Here is a 16,191-nt window from a genome sequence, read left to right as displayed (position 1 = left end):
GACAATAAAGACTTCAGAAGTGTAACACTGTTCAGAGAAGGTTTCTGTATAGGGTTGGCTAGGAGGTCACTGGCTAGGTCATCCCTAGCACGCATTCACACCTATGTGGCTGCTTCCGTCTGTGAGCAGTACTGCAATGGTAGGTCTCTGGAAAAGACATCTTAAGGTAGACCACAGGATTTATATCTTTGGATTTGAATCTCATGTTGAAGAACACTCACCATAAAGAAAGCTTTTCACTGCTTTACAGATCGGCACTGTATGCTCATGCAGACTTTGTAGTGTAAGTCACAACCTTCTCATTGTTTTTATTAAAGCTAGGGATTTGGGTGTTTTCCATTATACTTACTGTCAGTAAAATAGTGAACAGTTGTATTAATCTTAGCATAGTGCTAATGAAATATAATTGTGGTAACTTTAAAGTGTTCGATGGAAATTAAGTAGTGTTCCAGTTACTTATTTTGAAGCCATAAGGCTGGAGATCTTGATGATCATGGTGTGTGGGTTCTGGTCTTTTGCAAGTGAGGAATTTGCAGCATTTCAGTGTGGTTCTGTCTCTGCCACTGTTTATGATGGCGTTGTCATTTGCATAGACCATATGAAGGTGCTTTTAGTCAACACCTTATCACAAAGTTTTAGTGTGGTTTTTTTCCTGACTCAGCTGGATTTTGAAAAGTAATTTGGTTTAGAATGTACCTGAAAAGATTATTGCCTATTAAGTTATTTGCTCATTTTAAAACAACTTGAGAATTTGCAGAGGATAAAAGGCTTGCAGTTTATAAATTGCTATATGCATTTCCTATAGCTCTAAAAGCTTTTTTCCATTTTTTGTAAGCTAATTTGAACTTCATGACTATTCTGTTGATGCTATAGAAAATGGTTTGTAGACATGTCTGCTAACCTGTTGCTGTTAAGTATGGTGGAAAACATCACAGCTGTTTACATTATAATGCCAGCTTCATCTTAACTTGTTTTCTGCTTTCTTTCAAATTGTTTGCATAATGCTGATCACTGCTAGTTTTAATCACCACTGTATTAAAAAAAAAAAAAAAAAGCCTTTGTCTTCTGAGAAAATTGCTTAACTTACTGAACTAAATGGTAACCTTAGAGGTGTGCGATAGCAGAGTGCAATGGCTGTTTATGTGTCTTATCCCTTTGGTACTATGAAAACTGCTCATTACAGATGACTGACTTCATGTGTCAGTGTTCCAGGCCTGGTTGATTATTCATATAGTTGTCGGTATGATTCCACACTTCAAACTAGTTTACTTCATTTTACATGAATAATGACAGAGAAATTAAAGAAACGTTGATGTTTTACATGAGGGGGGATCTTGTCTTTTATACATTGCACGTTGAATAAGGAAGAAAGCTACTCTCATGTATGACTTCTAGAATAAAGAAACATTGTTTTTTCATGTTCTGAATTTATTTCTGTGCCACAAGTTTTGGCTAATATGCTTCAGTAATGAAACTTTTAACTTTTATATTTCAGCAAAATTCCAGCCTTTCTGAATGTGGTGGATATTGCAGGCCTTGTGAAAGGAGCACATACTGGCCAAGGCTTAGGAAATTCCTTCTTGTCTCATATTAACGCCTGTGATGGGATCTTTCATCTGATGCGTATGTAAACTTATTTATATGTTCTCTCTATAGCTTAAGGACAGCATTGTTGTACTCTAAGAACTGTGGAACAAATATCTATTAAAATTTTAACTTTTACCACTCAATTCAAAGTCATCAGGTTTTGGGTTTTTCCAACCAAGAAAATCCCCATCCTCTGCTATGTAACAGGTATGTCTCTTTTCATCGGCATTGTGCTGAAAACTTAAAAAGGAGCTGGGTTTTTGGAAGTCTGCAGTAATGGTTTGTTGTTTTCTTTTGCCAGTAGTGCATGGCACATTGTTTAGTTTTATAAAGGAGGAAGAATGGAATGTGATAATAAAAGGCTGAAATGGAAGCAGAAAATGAAAATATGGAGTTAGTAGCAGACTCTGGGATTGTGTTCCTCATGGGGCAAGCCTCACTTCTTTCCTTTTCCTGATTTCTGTGTGACTTATATTGAGTCTTGAACACAATGCCCACCCCCCATCTCTGTGAATTCTGAACATTTCTCAGTTAGACAAAGGGCTTTGATTCTTTCGTCACCTATTGCCACAATACAGAACTGGCCTTCAGGGTCATATTAACAGCACTTACAAACTTGACGCTTAAAAGCTTGCTGAAAGCGTGTGTTGGTTTGCAGTACACTTTGAGTGTTGAAAAATGCTTCTGGTCTGAAAAGATTGAGCTTAATAATGTTTGTGCAGATTTGCAGAAACTGGACACCTTTGTTGCTGTCTTTTGGCCACTGTTATACAGTGAGTGATGAAACATTAGAACAAGATAAACAAGAAAAAATAGAAATACTTTTTATTTGGTGATTGGAGCAAAAATTTTTTTGTGGGCAGGGTGTTCCTAAAACAAAACCCAAAGGCATGGAATATTACTATCTTATAGTACTGATTTAGATGCTAGAACCCTTGTTCCCATGAGCTTGTTTTTTTGAAGCATATATATACAGAGCAGTGAACTGATGTGCCTCTACAGTCTGCATGTTTGGTGAATAGGTAGGTATGCTACCTCAGTCAAATGGAATTTATTATGCATCAAGAATACCTAGACACTGATTTGGTGCAGAGTGCTGGTACTGTGTTTTCAATCAAGTGAGAAAAACTTTGTGGGGAAAGGTATTATGTTCTTAGGCTTATAACATTGAAAGACAGGACATGCTTTTGGTAACATTGGCCTTTTTTTAAGATTATCTAGTACCTGGAAGCCTTCTATAACTGTGCATGTGTGGAGCATTACTTGTCTTTTGAAAACCTGGCCTTATTTATATTTTATATCTAGTGCTACTATTTTCTGTTGAAGTCGTTTGACGCATGCTTTCAGTAGAATAGAAAACTATGGACTATTGATTGTAGCTAAGCAGTTAATAGTATTTAAAACTAAGACATTTTGAAAAGGCAAGGCCAGATCCTTACTGGGTAGAGTGAAGTAAGTCTTTTGAACTTAATTTTAGGAACTAGTTCAATATTGAAGGCTGTACTAACACATATTTTAAGTATTTGTAACTACCCAAGAACCATTGCTACAGTATCCGTAGAAAAAAGGCGAGGATCAGTTTCCCCAAATCCATTGCTATTGTGGGATTGTAATTACTGTTTTGCCTGGTGTCAATTGAGAACAAGTGATAAATTCTTTATACTTGCTCTGTTTTGTTACTTGTATCATAAATGCTTGTTAAGGAACAGGTTGATATAATAGCCAGTGCAGAAGAAACTTTTTAATCTATATATTGAATAATCCTAAGCGTTTGTTTCAGGTAGCTATTATAAGGGTTAACACCATTTGTATTTTTCTTTGGAGATTGAAAGAGGAATGAGACTATTGTTGTGGTGTTTTAAACCATTTGGATGCTTATCTATTTCTTCTAATCTAGTCTTGCATTTACTTGTTACATGTTTCAGTTTTTTTCAAGGATTCTGAAATGTAATGGTTGTGAAATGATTATTGCTGTTTTTCTTCTTTGGGAGAAAAAAAGATAATGGAATCACTTTTTTAATAGCACTTTTTAATTTTTCTTTTTAAAATCTTAACCTTGCCTCTTATGTTGCTCTTGTCTAGACATTTTAGCTAGAATGCAAGCTAGTGAGGAATTGGGGTAGAAATTCTGTGCGGTTGTTGCCCAATAAATACAAAGATCTTTCAAAATATTACTTAGGGATGATAATGATAAAAAAACTAATGCAAAATTTTGTGGTTGAGAGATGTAAACCTACTCCCCCCCCCCCCCCCCCCAAGTGCATATTAGTTCTACTTTCCTTTCCCCACAGTACTATAAAAATGAAGATTTGGCACTAAAAGCTAGTAATAGCCCTCTAGTAAATTAAAAAAAAAATGTCTATTGGTTATATAGCACAAACTCTAGTTAAAACCTATAACTCACTAAAGTTTTCAATATACCATGCCAACTTGTCCTTTTATATGCTGTAATGTTTTTACACCCACCCACCTGTCAAAATTATTTCCAATTTCAAAATCCCTTTTTATGAGTCTGTGGCATACCTGGAGTTTGCGTGGTTTCTATCAGGATATAGAAACTACCTGAACTGTTTTTGTAAATCCTTAAACTTTGCAGATCCTGAGAAGATGAAACTTCTTTGTTGCCCTTTACCAGGGTTTGGTCCAAGTCCTTAATGGATTGTGTGTCTTTAGGAACCAGTGCCCTGAGACCGGCCATCGGTTTTCAGCCTGGCAGGTAGGCACTGAATTTCTGCAGTCATGTGGAAACTGACTTAAAAGGCACCTAGACAGATTGCTCCTATTTAAAGGGGATAGGCAGTGGACTGGAAGGTGAGGCTTTGTATGCCAGCAAGCTGGAAAGGAGGTGTTGCTGAAGATGAAGAGAAGATGAGAATGATAAAGTCTTCTTAAGAGATGCACTAGGAAATGATCTGGGGACCATGCTTTTTCAAAGCATGAAAAATTTAGCCTTTGTTTTCACTAAGGTTTTGAGTTGATCTGGAACAAATTTTCACCTTTGAGCACTGAAACTGTTGCTCCCTGTCTTTATGCTGTTGTAGTATGCACTACTGCTACCCATGTTAATGGTTAGCATGTGAAGCAAAGCCCTTTGGAGATTTGGTCTTGTCTTATTGATGGATGCCAGGCAGAAAGTCAGAAGCAGGTCATTGTGGGGTTTGTGCTGTAGATTTCAAGATTGCAAGCCTGAGTATATTTAAGAAAGGCTTGTTAAGCTTTGACTTAGCTTGGTTCAGTTGGTATTCTTGCAAAAAGCAGTTTGAGAATTGACTCACTCAAGTTGTATTAAGGTAATAATATGCAGGGGAGTGGCTAGCTAGGAATGGAGAGCTTCTGTTGAGTATGATAAGCCAAACTTTGGGAATCTCACTGAAGGTATTTTATAGTCCTAGGCTAAAGGTTTTGATCCTGTTTTCTTTATTCATTGCAAATGTGTTGAACTGTGTTTTCTTTAGGATGAAAGGTTTGTGGTGGTTTTTTTTAGCTGCCCTAACAGAATTCACTGTTTTTACCTCTTTGTGTTAAGAGGTGGTTTTTAAAGATGGTTGCCTATCAGTTTATCCACCACAGGGCACATAGGTGAGCTGCAGCTGCAGTACTCTCAAAGTAATTATAATTACATTTCTGTTGGAACTGTGGAAGTTCTGTGGGGTATTTACCTAGACTATTTCTTGCATGGTATAAAGCTGAGGAGAAACGGGATTTATTTCTGTCTGGCTAATTCTCTACTTTCCTTATTTCATTTAAAAAAGGAAAGCACCTTCACCTTGAAATGGCTATGGATTTTCAGCCTTCAGATTTCCATATCCTAGATACACTGTTACTTTCCTTGGGGTAGACAGTGTTCATTAAATCAATGAAAACATTGTTTTTATGTCTAAGGTATATTTTAATATATCTAAAGAAACAGCAACATGTGTGAGAACAGCATATGGTAGGGTAACAGGACAAGTAAAAGAAGAGTTAAGTTTGTGTTGAGCACCACTGTATTTTTGTACATGATTAGCAACAGTATGAAGCAGATCCTCTTAGCTCAGCAAAAAAGGTAAATAAGTTTTCCCATACAGAATAGAGCAATACATTCTTGGGTTATGATACTTCCTATAGATTTTTTTCTATTAAAGTGGACAAACTGAAATTTAATTACTGATATTTAAAATAAACCATTTGATCTCAATACACTTTAAAAAAATATTATTTCAGAGGTTATCCCAGTGTCTTAGGGGCAGGGGTGTGTTTTATTTTTGGCTAAATCCAATTATGAGAACCTCAAACAGATATACCTACTTACTTATTAGCTGAGTGAATGGGGAATTTAATTTTAAAACTGTTTTCTGTCCTGGATAGTGGCATCTACAGCGTTAGTACCATAGTAACCTGACACATGCTTTAAAGTAGTTACAGCTTTTGTTCATGTTCTGAGTTTCACTGTTGAATTTGAAACATTTCTGACAGTTCTATTTTCCATGTTTCAGGTGTATTACAGTTTTAACTGAGGCAGCAATGTTTTGTGGTGGCAGAAGACAGGCTGTTTGAAGATTGTTAATAGTGTTTCTTCCCAAGTTGCATGGCTTTAACCACCTTTCAACTTTTATGGCAGATCAGTCACAAGTTCTTGTAGAAAATTACTTTCTTTGTATGGTGGACTAAGTATGGCAACCTTGTTACAAGTGTAAATTTACAAATTACTCTTAAATAATGCTTTGGTGAAGAAAATGTTAGATATCAGTATTTAGTCCCTGCTATAGCTCTGTCGAGTTTTTGAATGTACTGGATGTTAAACAGCCAGAGCTCTTTATGTTTTTGAGTTTCTCTTCCCACTGATATCCCGCAGTCCTAGTTTTCTAGAAAATATGTTCCATATTTTTCTCTTATTTTTAGTTTCTTTAATGAAATCCAGTCTTTCTCATCAAAGTTACAGAAATTGGAAGGAAATTTGTCTGTAAAAGTACTTTGCTATCAAATGCTCTTTTTTAATAAATAAAAAAACTTTAAGGTTCAATGCCCAATGTTTGAAGTAGGGCAGGCAACATTGGCTTTTGTGGAAGAACTTGAGAGTTCACCTGCATGCCATCACCTGGTCTTCCAGTCCTGCGGAGGAATGTGTGAGCCGCCTGCACTGACATGGTGCTGGGGGAGTGCAGGCAGGTAGGGGTGGGGAGCTCCTGCTTTGCTCCTCTGCCTGGAAGTGCTCTGACTCCACAGCAGAAGAGCTGTAGCTGCCTTTTAGGGGCAGGATGGGGAGTTTGGTAACTGATAATCCGTGAAATGTCGTTCTTTGTGACGAGAGTGAAAGAACCATGAAGCTAGGTAAACATCCCCTGCGGTCTTATAGAAGTGACTGGTGTGACCAATGTGAATGGGTTCCTAAAAAGCTTTAATAGCTTTTACTCCAGTAACTGGAAATGTTTAGTACACCCCCTGGTTCTGCTTCCCTCAGGGTTTTAGGGAACTTCTAAACCAATTTGCCATAATTTAAAACTTAGATATGAATCATGTGAGCTGAACGTAGTTTATTCTTGTTTGAAATGAACACTAATCAAAACTGAGTTTGACAATATTCTTACTGATTTTTTGCTCAGCATCTAAAATCAAGTTGATTTTGCTTTAGTTTTTATCATCATGAGGGTTACTGGGAACTCGTGGTAATACTGCCAGTGTTTTGATTTGCCTGTAAAAATCAAAGTGGTGATAACAAAGTTATTTAACTGAATAAGATGCATCCTCTGTTCTGACCTCACTTTTTGACTTTCTATAAGAATTTGTGTATTTTCTATATAAAGATGCTAATCATTCTGTAGCTTTTATGTACTTGAGGCATGATGCATTTTTTTCCCATGTTCTGTAAGAAGAAATCATACCTGCTGATTGCTGTTCCTGGAAGCTGACTGCTACAGAGAGGAGGCATATGATGATATCACTTAGTCACACTCCACTGCACTAGCATTTCAGTGAACAAAGTATGAGTCACATTTCATTCCTTCAGCATGTGTATTCTATGCATTGGAAATCATAGTGGCTCTGTTTATGCAGCTGTAGCTTGGCTGTGTCACTTCTTATATCTGAAGCTGTTTTTTCATCTTTATAATGTGTCAAAATTCACCTTGAAATGATGTAAACATAGCCGTCTCACAAAATTTTGTCTTCAACATATTTTGGTTCAGTTTTTTGAAGATGCTTTGGTTTTGTTTTATATTACTAAATGTAATTGCCACCTGTTAAAAAAGAAAAAAGTTAGGGTTCCTCATTTACAAATACAAACCTTTCACTGCTAAGCTACCAAAGTTTAAAAGTAGTTTGCACATATTAAACTTGTTAGTGTTACACAATCAAGATGTATTTCTGTATGCTAATGAGTAGATAATAGTTCTTACTGAGGTTTTATCTTCCTTCTTATTTGTTGTTAGAGTAACTAAATTAATGTTTAATAAAATATTTAGAGTAGCTCACAGTTCAGGTAAACTTTCAGTTATCTTTCAGTGACTTCTCTGTATTAAAAGCAAAAATTGTGAAACCTTTCAAATTAAAGTGGCAGTTGTGGCCCTGTGAAACATTTTATTGTATTTTAATGCTTGGGGTTCTGGTTTGGTGGTTGGTGGTTTGTGGTTTTTTTTTTTTTTTTTTTTTGGTAAAGTGTTTTGATTCTGGGTAAGGTTTTGCATAGAAGATTTTTTTTTTTTGTCTCAAAGTTGTGAAAATGGCATTCCTCTACCCCTTTTAGCAAAATCATCACCAAAACTGAAATAATTTTTATTAGCAAGGCTATTTTTGTATTATACCCTGCAATTTCAGAATATCAGGTCACAAAAAAAACCCCCCAAACTTGGGCTAATTTGTCTTAGGCCATGTGTTAATCTGTCTTTGAATTTTACCTTTCAGCATTCAGATACTAAGCCCACCACCTTGAAAGGAAAGGGAGGTTAATAAAGACATTCCTGGAGATGCATACTGATTCACTTATTAGTTTTTCCTCGTATAAAAAGAAAATGCTTTTGTTGCAGGAAAGGAGGATTTTTCAGAGGCTGCTTAGCTTTATTTAACTTCAGACCTTTTGTTCATGTAGATGATACAAAGAGAAGCAGCAGAGTGCTAGATTTCTCTTCTCTTCCTTAGAGTGGTTTTGTACCTGCAAGCAGAAACACAATGCACATTTAATAACCACTAGCTGAATCTAATCAGGCCTTTGCAACCCTCTTGATACGGTACCACATTCTATGTGGTAATGAACAAGACTGGGCAAAGTGCCTTCTGAAAACAGGTGAAGTTAAGTTCCGAAGCAAACAACATTGTATAGAGGAATTCTATGTGCATACAAGTCTTCCTTCCCCTTTTATATAATGTGAAGCAGCCAAAAGGAAGCACATTTGCATAAAGCCTTTTTTTTCTTTTCTTTTTTGGGCACAGAAGTCAGTTTGAGGAAAAAAACCACCACCAAAAAAACCCAAACCCAAACCAACCACAAAATGTCCAGTAAAAAAGGGATTGGAAGAGGCAATGAGTTATGGAAGACCAATTTTCAGGATGTACTGCCTTGAAAAAAGATTTGTTGCAGGGAAGCATGTGCAGTTGTCACTAGTGTCATGTACAAACCTTAAGCCATCTTGGAGAGCTGGTGCTGTCTAGCACTGTTGGATTTTTCTCTCTGGATCCAAGGATGGAAGCACAGCAGTCTTTTTGCTCAGAAAAATTTTTCCTAGAGAGAAGAAACATTCATGCAGACACCTGCTCAAAGAAGCTTCTTGAGGAGTAACCATGTAGGATTGGAGTAAGCGTTTGTGCAGAATCTAGCAGCGGAGACAGTGGATGTAAGTGAAATTAGGAGTAGATTAGGGGTGACCCCAATGGCTGTTATCTTTCTCATGTGCCTTACTCTTCAATACAATGATATGGGAAGAGGCCCTAGGATGAAGGCTGATGCTGCAAAGCAGTTATCTATTGATGTAGTCTACTTTGTAGAAGCATCTGAAGAGCAGAAAAAAACCTTGTGTTTTAGATCGTAGTACATTATTGACCAAAATGTTGGTAGTGGAATTAAAGGACCAGGGTGGGATTCTTGTGAGTCTTCCAACATGCAGCTTCAAGTAGTGCTACCACTAAACCTAAACCTGCAAGAGGGAGATGTTTTTGTACACCCACATCCTGTTCAATAGATCATTGCCAGTGCAGGATCAACTAGCTTAATTTGGCCAGCTGTAGAAAACTTTTACCTGATCAGATTTTTCACTTAGGCAAATAAGATTAATACAGGAAAGACAATAACCCCCTAAGCTAAACTATATTTTGCAAGGCCTGTTGTTGTTCTTACTTGAATGTACTGTTAGTGTCTCTGAGATCTAGGAAGTCATATTGTAAAATCACCCTCATCTCCTGTTTTATAGCTGCTGTTTCTTTCCTTTTGGTGTGCATATATGAACAAAATTTACAGGTTTGTACCTCAAAACTGTTTGCAGTATGCTCTTTGCAGCTTTTGCTCCCACAGAGGAGGGAATTTGTTTTCCTGGGCATGTGGGTGCAGATTGTGGAAAAGGTGCTGGAAAATTGTGTGCATTCTAGTGAGTTAGTCTTTGTCTTTATTGAACAGTAAATTACATCGCCAGGCTGAGTGAAAGTGATACCTGAGCTTTAATCCATATTCCTCTAAAGTCAGGTCACTACAATTTAAAGCACAAATAAACTCAGATAAGGGTTTAAATAGTCTTTGTTCTTAAATTTGTCACAAGTAATTGTTATTCTGAGAGCTGAATAAGCCTCTCCAAATATATGGGTATGAGGACCAAAAATTTAGACATTGCAGAGTGGTTTCATTTTAATTCCTGATAATTAGTTAAATGTCTCTCAAGGATATACTTTACTTCAGAAAGAGTAAGATGAGAGCTGTGAATGTTCAAACGTTTCTGTAACTGATCAAAAACTCCGAACTTTGTTTTACACTGAGGTTGCCTCTTGATGTCACAAGTTGAGTTTTGAATGTACAGTACCTGGGAGGTTTCTTTTCAGTCTCAAATATTGTAAAGTCTGTAATTTTAGTTAATTACTTATGCTCATTGAGAAGGAAAATTATTGTTCTTGCATTCTTTTTTAGCCTTTATCGTAGTTTGATAATGCTAGAATTGTAAGTCTTATGCTAATTGAAGTTACAATAGATTTTGGAGCCTACTCTCTCATTCATCTTTAGCCTAATATCCTGTGCCTCTCTATGTCCAATTCCTTTTTTCTTATCAGAACAGATGAAAACATAAAAATTTCTTGTCTAAAGGCCACCACCCTTGCTAGAGTAGCAGCGTCTAATGCCATTCTATTTATAGATGGAACTTGTTAAGCTTCCTCAGCAGGGACTTAAAGCTATGACCTCGTAGGCCAGAAACAGGAGAGCTACCTACTGAGCTACAAGGGCAATCGCTCAATTGTCAAGAATACATAGAAAATTTCTAATACACTGTACTGTGAGTCATAAAGTACTTGACCAGTAAACCGCCCCCCCCCCCTTGAGAATAAAGACCAGGCAGGTTATCTTTACTGAGTCGTTGCCATTATTTGACCTACAACTACTTTTATTATAGTTTTGTGTGTCATATGGCAGCATATAATTGCTATTCAGGCAATACAGATGAGACTTAAATATTTCTCTGTAATACTTTAAAGAAATTATCAATATGTGATAGTGTTAGAGGGTGTTCAGGTGACTATTTTTGAAACGTTCACCTGTTTGAGTGGGTGTCTTTACTGTAGGGTATCCTGGCTTTAAGACCGTGATAGTTTAACACTTTATAAGTAATTTCTTTGTTGTGCCATGGACTTTCTTGGAAGCTTGAAGGGAAAAATACTGCAGGTTTTTTGTTTTTTGTTTTTTTTTTCTGGTTGTAATATGAAATGTGAATGCCTGTTTTCCTTTGGTTGGAGGAAGGCCATCTCAGACAAGGTAAAATCAATTCTTTGCAAGAATTTGGGAACAGAAAAAGATAAGTAGCTGACTGTTTGTCAGCATCGGTTTAATTAGTTGCAGTGATTGCATCAGAAAGGTGAGTGGTCTGTAGACTGAGAATATTATACCTTCCCTTTCAGAAAGTTGCTTTCTCAAAAGTGCATTCCTCCAAAGAGACAGGGAGGTTTGTTTTGTTGTTGATTTTGTTTGTTGGGTTGGTTGTTTTTTTTTTTTTTGATGCAGTTTTTTAATGAAAACTTTGAAATAGGCTTTTAGAAGCACTTCTCTGTTTCCTAATTTATGACTAGATGGCCATGCTACTTAACACAGTTGAGGGCATAGACCTGTGTTGGGTTTGGAAGCAGCAGTAGGAGTTCAACGTTTGCACTCAGGGGCTTTTCATCACTGTCCCTCATTGCTCCAGAGTTGAGTATGGCAAGTGAGTATGTGAGTGTGTCAATATCAAATGAGCTGATTTAATTATTGCTGAGGCTGATGTGAAGTTAGGTGACTTCATATTAAAATAGACAAGGAGCACTTGCAGAAGTGATTGTGGTGCATCATCTGTGGGAGTGGTGGTCTCCAGGTGAGGGAAACCAATGCTTCGGCTCCTGCTAGAGGTACAAGTAGTATAGCTTTTAGTGTCTTGAGGCAAGAGACTAAGTTACTCTGAAGATTTGTCTCTTCCTCTCTTTAAATAGGAACTAAAGTCTAAGAATTTTAAGTAAAAAAGTCTGGAATGACAGTAATCTAGTTGAAGAAAGGATAAAATATGTTTGAAGCACTTGTGAAGAGGAGCAGTGGTGAGCACTGTGAGTGCTCTTTTTTGCTGACTTATTTTATTTTATTAAAAAGAACTTTGCCATGTCATGGGCTTGTGTTCAATTCATATTCCTAAAACAAATGGGTGCACATCACTGGACATATGTTCATTGTATTTGCATTTATAGCAAGCTTTATGCTTGCAAGTTATTTTGAATACACTTTATGCTCTGCTAGGTCTTCTCCCTCAAAATGTATGAATTAAATTCTCCCTAATCGTCTGGATTTCTTGTATTGGTATTTCTGTGATGTACGTGTGTGATACTGCTGTGTACTGAACAGTGGAGTAAATACTGCAAATGAAGACCAGGATGAAACTGGCTCTGGGTTTCTTATTCTGGCTGTAAGTTACTTATCCTAGACAAACTAAACAAGGCTCCTAGCTTAGTTAAGATATGTAATTATAAGGCTTAATTAAAATATAATTACTTTTTTGTGTGTGTCAAGCAAATCTGTCTGAGATCCTTGGGGTGTCAGTTTAGAGTGCTTCCTTTTTCTTTGCCCATAGTCCCACAAGTGCTTAAAAGTTGCTGGCGGCAGTTACTGCTTTAGGAAGAACTGCTTTAGGAGTCACACACAAGCAAAAGCTCTGTTTCAGATGCAACCTTTTTCAGTCTATGAGACTGTTTGTTTAATAAACTGACAGAAAAACTTTTGGTTCAGTTTTCTTTCAGAATTGCTATTTATTGGAGCAGTCCTGGTTTCTACGATGACCAAAATGCCACTTCTAGAAAAATAGGTGTCTGCCCTTTCCTAAGTCATACTTTGTACTCGTACGCTGGATAAGTATGTCTTTTGGTAGCTGAAGCAGCTCCGTACTCCATCCAGCACTTTTTCTCATCTATATGCTGCCACTTTCTTCTGTGCTGTTGGAACTGATTGTAGAACCATGTAGTAAAAGGACTTTTGGTTTTTAAAAATAACTATATTCTTCTTGCTGGGTTATTTTAAAAATAGGTCATTTCTCTAATCAGGTTTAACATGTAATCCAGCAAACAGTCGTGCTGTTCTAACTGAGGGAGCATTAAGCTGATACAGTATGTTGAAAAATGTTTGTAAAAAGGCAGCCATAGGAAATATGTGATGCAAATTGCATCCTTTTTTTAAATTTGCTTTTGGTTTTTTTTCCTTCCAAGTCTGCAAGATTTAAGACATGTTTTCTTTCAAACCTTGCATGTTGTCCACTGGAGTTTGAGGAAAACTGACTTTTTGATGACTATTATATATGCTGGAGATGTTAGTGAGATGAGGATTCAGTTGCAGATGTGCCTTTATGCTGTTGTTGTAATGATAAAGTATTGATGAGGAAATCTGCTGACTTCTTTTGGTGAGCCTTCAACAAAGATGGTATTTTTCTGGTATGCTTTCCAAAAGTACTCTTCCATCCTGATGAAGCCCAGCTTCACATTGGCTAAGGATGAAGTTTTACTTTTCTACTTGGGTTTACAGGTGCTCATTTATTAATCAGTTATCAATGGCATTTGAGCAGAAATTCTGATGGTTTGGGGTTTTTTTCTGTTTGGAAGCTGTCACTCTTGCATTTGCTACTCTCAGGTTTCTCCCAGCTATTTTTTAGTGTAGTTCAGGATTTATTTTTATTCTGAAATTGTAGATGGAAGAACAAAATTAGCATTGGGCTGGATTTAAGTACTGGATGTTTATGTCAGCAGTAGTTGCTAGAGATGCTTTGAAAGCTGTTTTAGTAATGATGCTAAGAGGTCTCTAGCCCCAAATGACATCCTGAAGCCTCAGTGCCTGGAGGCAATTAACAAAATGCATTAATTATCAACCCAACCATTTGTTCTTGTGGAATACCTCAGAAATGTTACTTTCAGTTCTTATTTTGAGTTTTGCAGTTAAAGTGGGGCTTTGTCTGTTGTTGCATACAATAGCAACAAGATTCTTCAGAACCTCAGTATTTATCCTTAGATATGGAATTAATTTTCTTAGTATTCAAGCATTACACGGTTAATTTCTTTTCTGTTAAAGTTAGTTTAAAAGGCTTTCTTTATAAAATCAGACACCCCTTTTTCTTCCTTCTCTCTACCTTTTTCCTTCTCTCCCCCCTCTCCACCCCATCATACAGGTTTTTCTCCCAATAATGGTGATGGCAGATCAGCTTCCATACCTCAAGCTCACTTTACTACTTAAACTTTTAAAATTTGTTTGAGCATAGGTTTGTATTTCAGTACTTACTGAGATAGCTGTTACTGAGATAACAGTTCCCTGAGGCTTATTGAATATTTTTATGCACCAAGCTTTGGCAATTTGTTCTGAAAATTGATGTCTCAAAACTAAATGGCAGTAGGAATGGGAAGTCGAGTGTGCGAAAGAGTTGCAAAAGGGAGGAAATGTATAGCTACAAGAATGTAGGCTGCTTGAGAGGGATTGCTTCCTTTCAGAGAAAATATGGAAAGAAGCAGAGGGAATCTGAAAGATAGGCAGTCCAAGACTAAGTTGAGCTGCTCTGCATTGCTCTGGAGTGTCATAAAGCAGAAAGATTAATCCAGTGAACATCACCATAGAAATTGTGTGTGTGTGTTTATATATATATATATGTAGTGTACAGGATAAAAATATTGATGTGTCATATTTTTTAATTGTTAGGGATGGTATGGTAAAATTGCTATGCAGAGGAAAAAGTCTAATATCTTGGTATGTGCGTTTAATCTATCCAAAACAGCAAACACTAAAATGTTTTAATCATAAGCAGATGGTTATTTCACAGTTTAATTACAAGGCAGAATATAAAGATTGTTTTGGTATGCTTATTGCATTTTTGCCTTCTCGACTGATCTTCCTTTTTTTTTTTTTAAATGTAACTAAATCAGTCAATACCACTCTAAGTTCCTTTTTTTTCTTAATTTTAGTCTGAATTATCTGTGTTTGTTGTGTCTTTTATTTTGCCTGCAAGTCTTCTGCACTTAAATGCAAGTGTGAAGTATTCTCCTGCATTCTGTGTAGTGTAGACCTTTAAATTATGTTTTTATAACTCTCTGTGTGCTTAAAGAAAACAAAACTGTTCATTGGACTGTGTGATATTTAGAAAAAAACCAACACGTTTCTGTAATGCCACTCTTGGCCCAAAACTGCATCAAGCAACAACTGAAACACATAACTCTTTCAGTTGGTTTAAAGACCTGAAAGTAAAAATTTCTTTCCAACTGTGCTACAATATTCAGCTATTGTTTGAGATGGATATAGAAAAGACAGTCAGCAAGAAAATATAAAATTTCTTGCATTAAATTGATTTAATTTATATATCACAAGGTACTGTTTAAATACTGAGTGCTTTGTGCAACTACAAAACATTGTGAATGTAGGCAGAACTCAAGTCAGTGGGATCCAGAACCTTACCTCAGTTTCTGCTTTTATCAAAATAATGGATAATTTTCCCTGAGCCATAGTTCATCTTTGTATCTAGTATGTTAAGCTTTTATTTGTAGAGTTTGTTTAGTCATTATGATAAAACATATTATAAAAATTTTGATAATGAAGAGTTAAAAAGCTCTCAGTGTTTTCTTTTTATAAGCCACCTGTTGCCTTAGATGCGTAAGTATATAAATTTGAACAAAGTGCTCATCACTTGTCAGCCATCGGTGGCAGCATAAAAATTACTTGTGGTGCTTGCTTTGCAAGAAGTTCTTTTGTGTTTGTGACATCAGCTTTGTTTTATACAATTAAAGTATTACACGCTAGAATAATCTAAATTGCAACCACTAAATGGTGATGTAGTTCTTTTTTCATAGAGCTGAATTTGTTTACTGGTTGTATACAGCTATTGACTACTGTTTAACATGACATGTCCCTTTTGCCTTGAACAATCTTTGGAAAAGGTGGTTTTTTGTGTCCTGTTCTTG

The 16,191-nt window shown here is 36.5% G+C and overlaps 1 protein-coding gene and 1 long non-coding RNA gene across 7 annotated transcripts in view; both read left to right on the top strand.

Moving 5' to 3' along the window:
• The window catches only part of OLA1 (Obg like ATPase 1), a 104,104-nt gene that overhangs the window by 11,304 nt on the left and 76,609 nt on the right, over nt 1-16,191 (top strand). For 3 of the 6 annotated variants that reach the window (XM_069781454.1, XM_069781455.1, XM_069781456.1), the window contains exon 4: nt 1,496-1,623. The exons of the other annotated variants lie outside the window; for them this stretch is intronic. In XM_069781454.1, the coding sequence (XP_069637555.1) occupies nt 1,496-1,623 (128 nt within the window). The remainder of the gene's footprint in view (nt 1-1,495; nt 1,624-16,191) is intronic. 6 annotated transcript variants of the gene reach the window in all.
• Nucleotides 1,649-8,533, top strand: LOC138685103 (uncharacterized). The gene is made up of 2 exons (XR_011324335.1): nt 1,649-4,303; nt 6,063-8,533. It is a non-coding gene; the product is annotated as an uncharacterized lncRNA (long non-coding RNA).

The sequence above is a fragment of the Haliaeetus albicilla genome, chromosome 4 (assembly GCF_947461875.1).
Source record: "Haliaeetus albicilla chromosome 4, bHalAlb1.1, whole genome shotgun sequence".
NCBI lineage: Eukaryota > Metazoa > Chordata > Aves > Accipitriformes > Accipitridae > Haliaeetus > Haliaeetus albicilla.
This window is presented reverse-complemented; position numbering and strand designations above follow the sequence as displayed.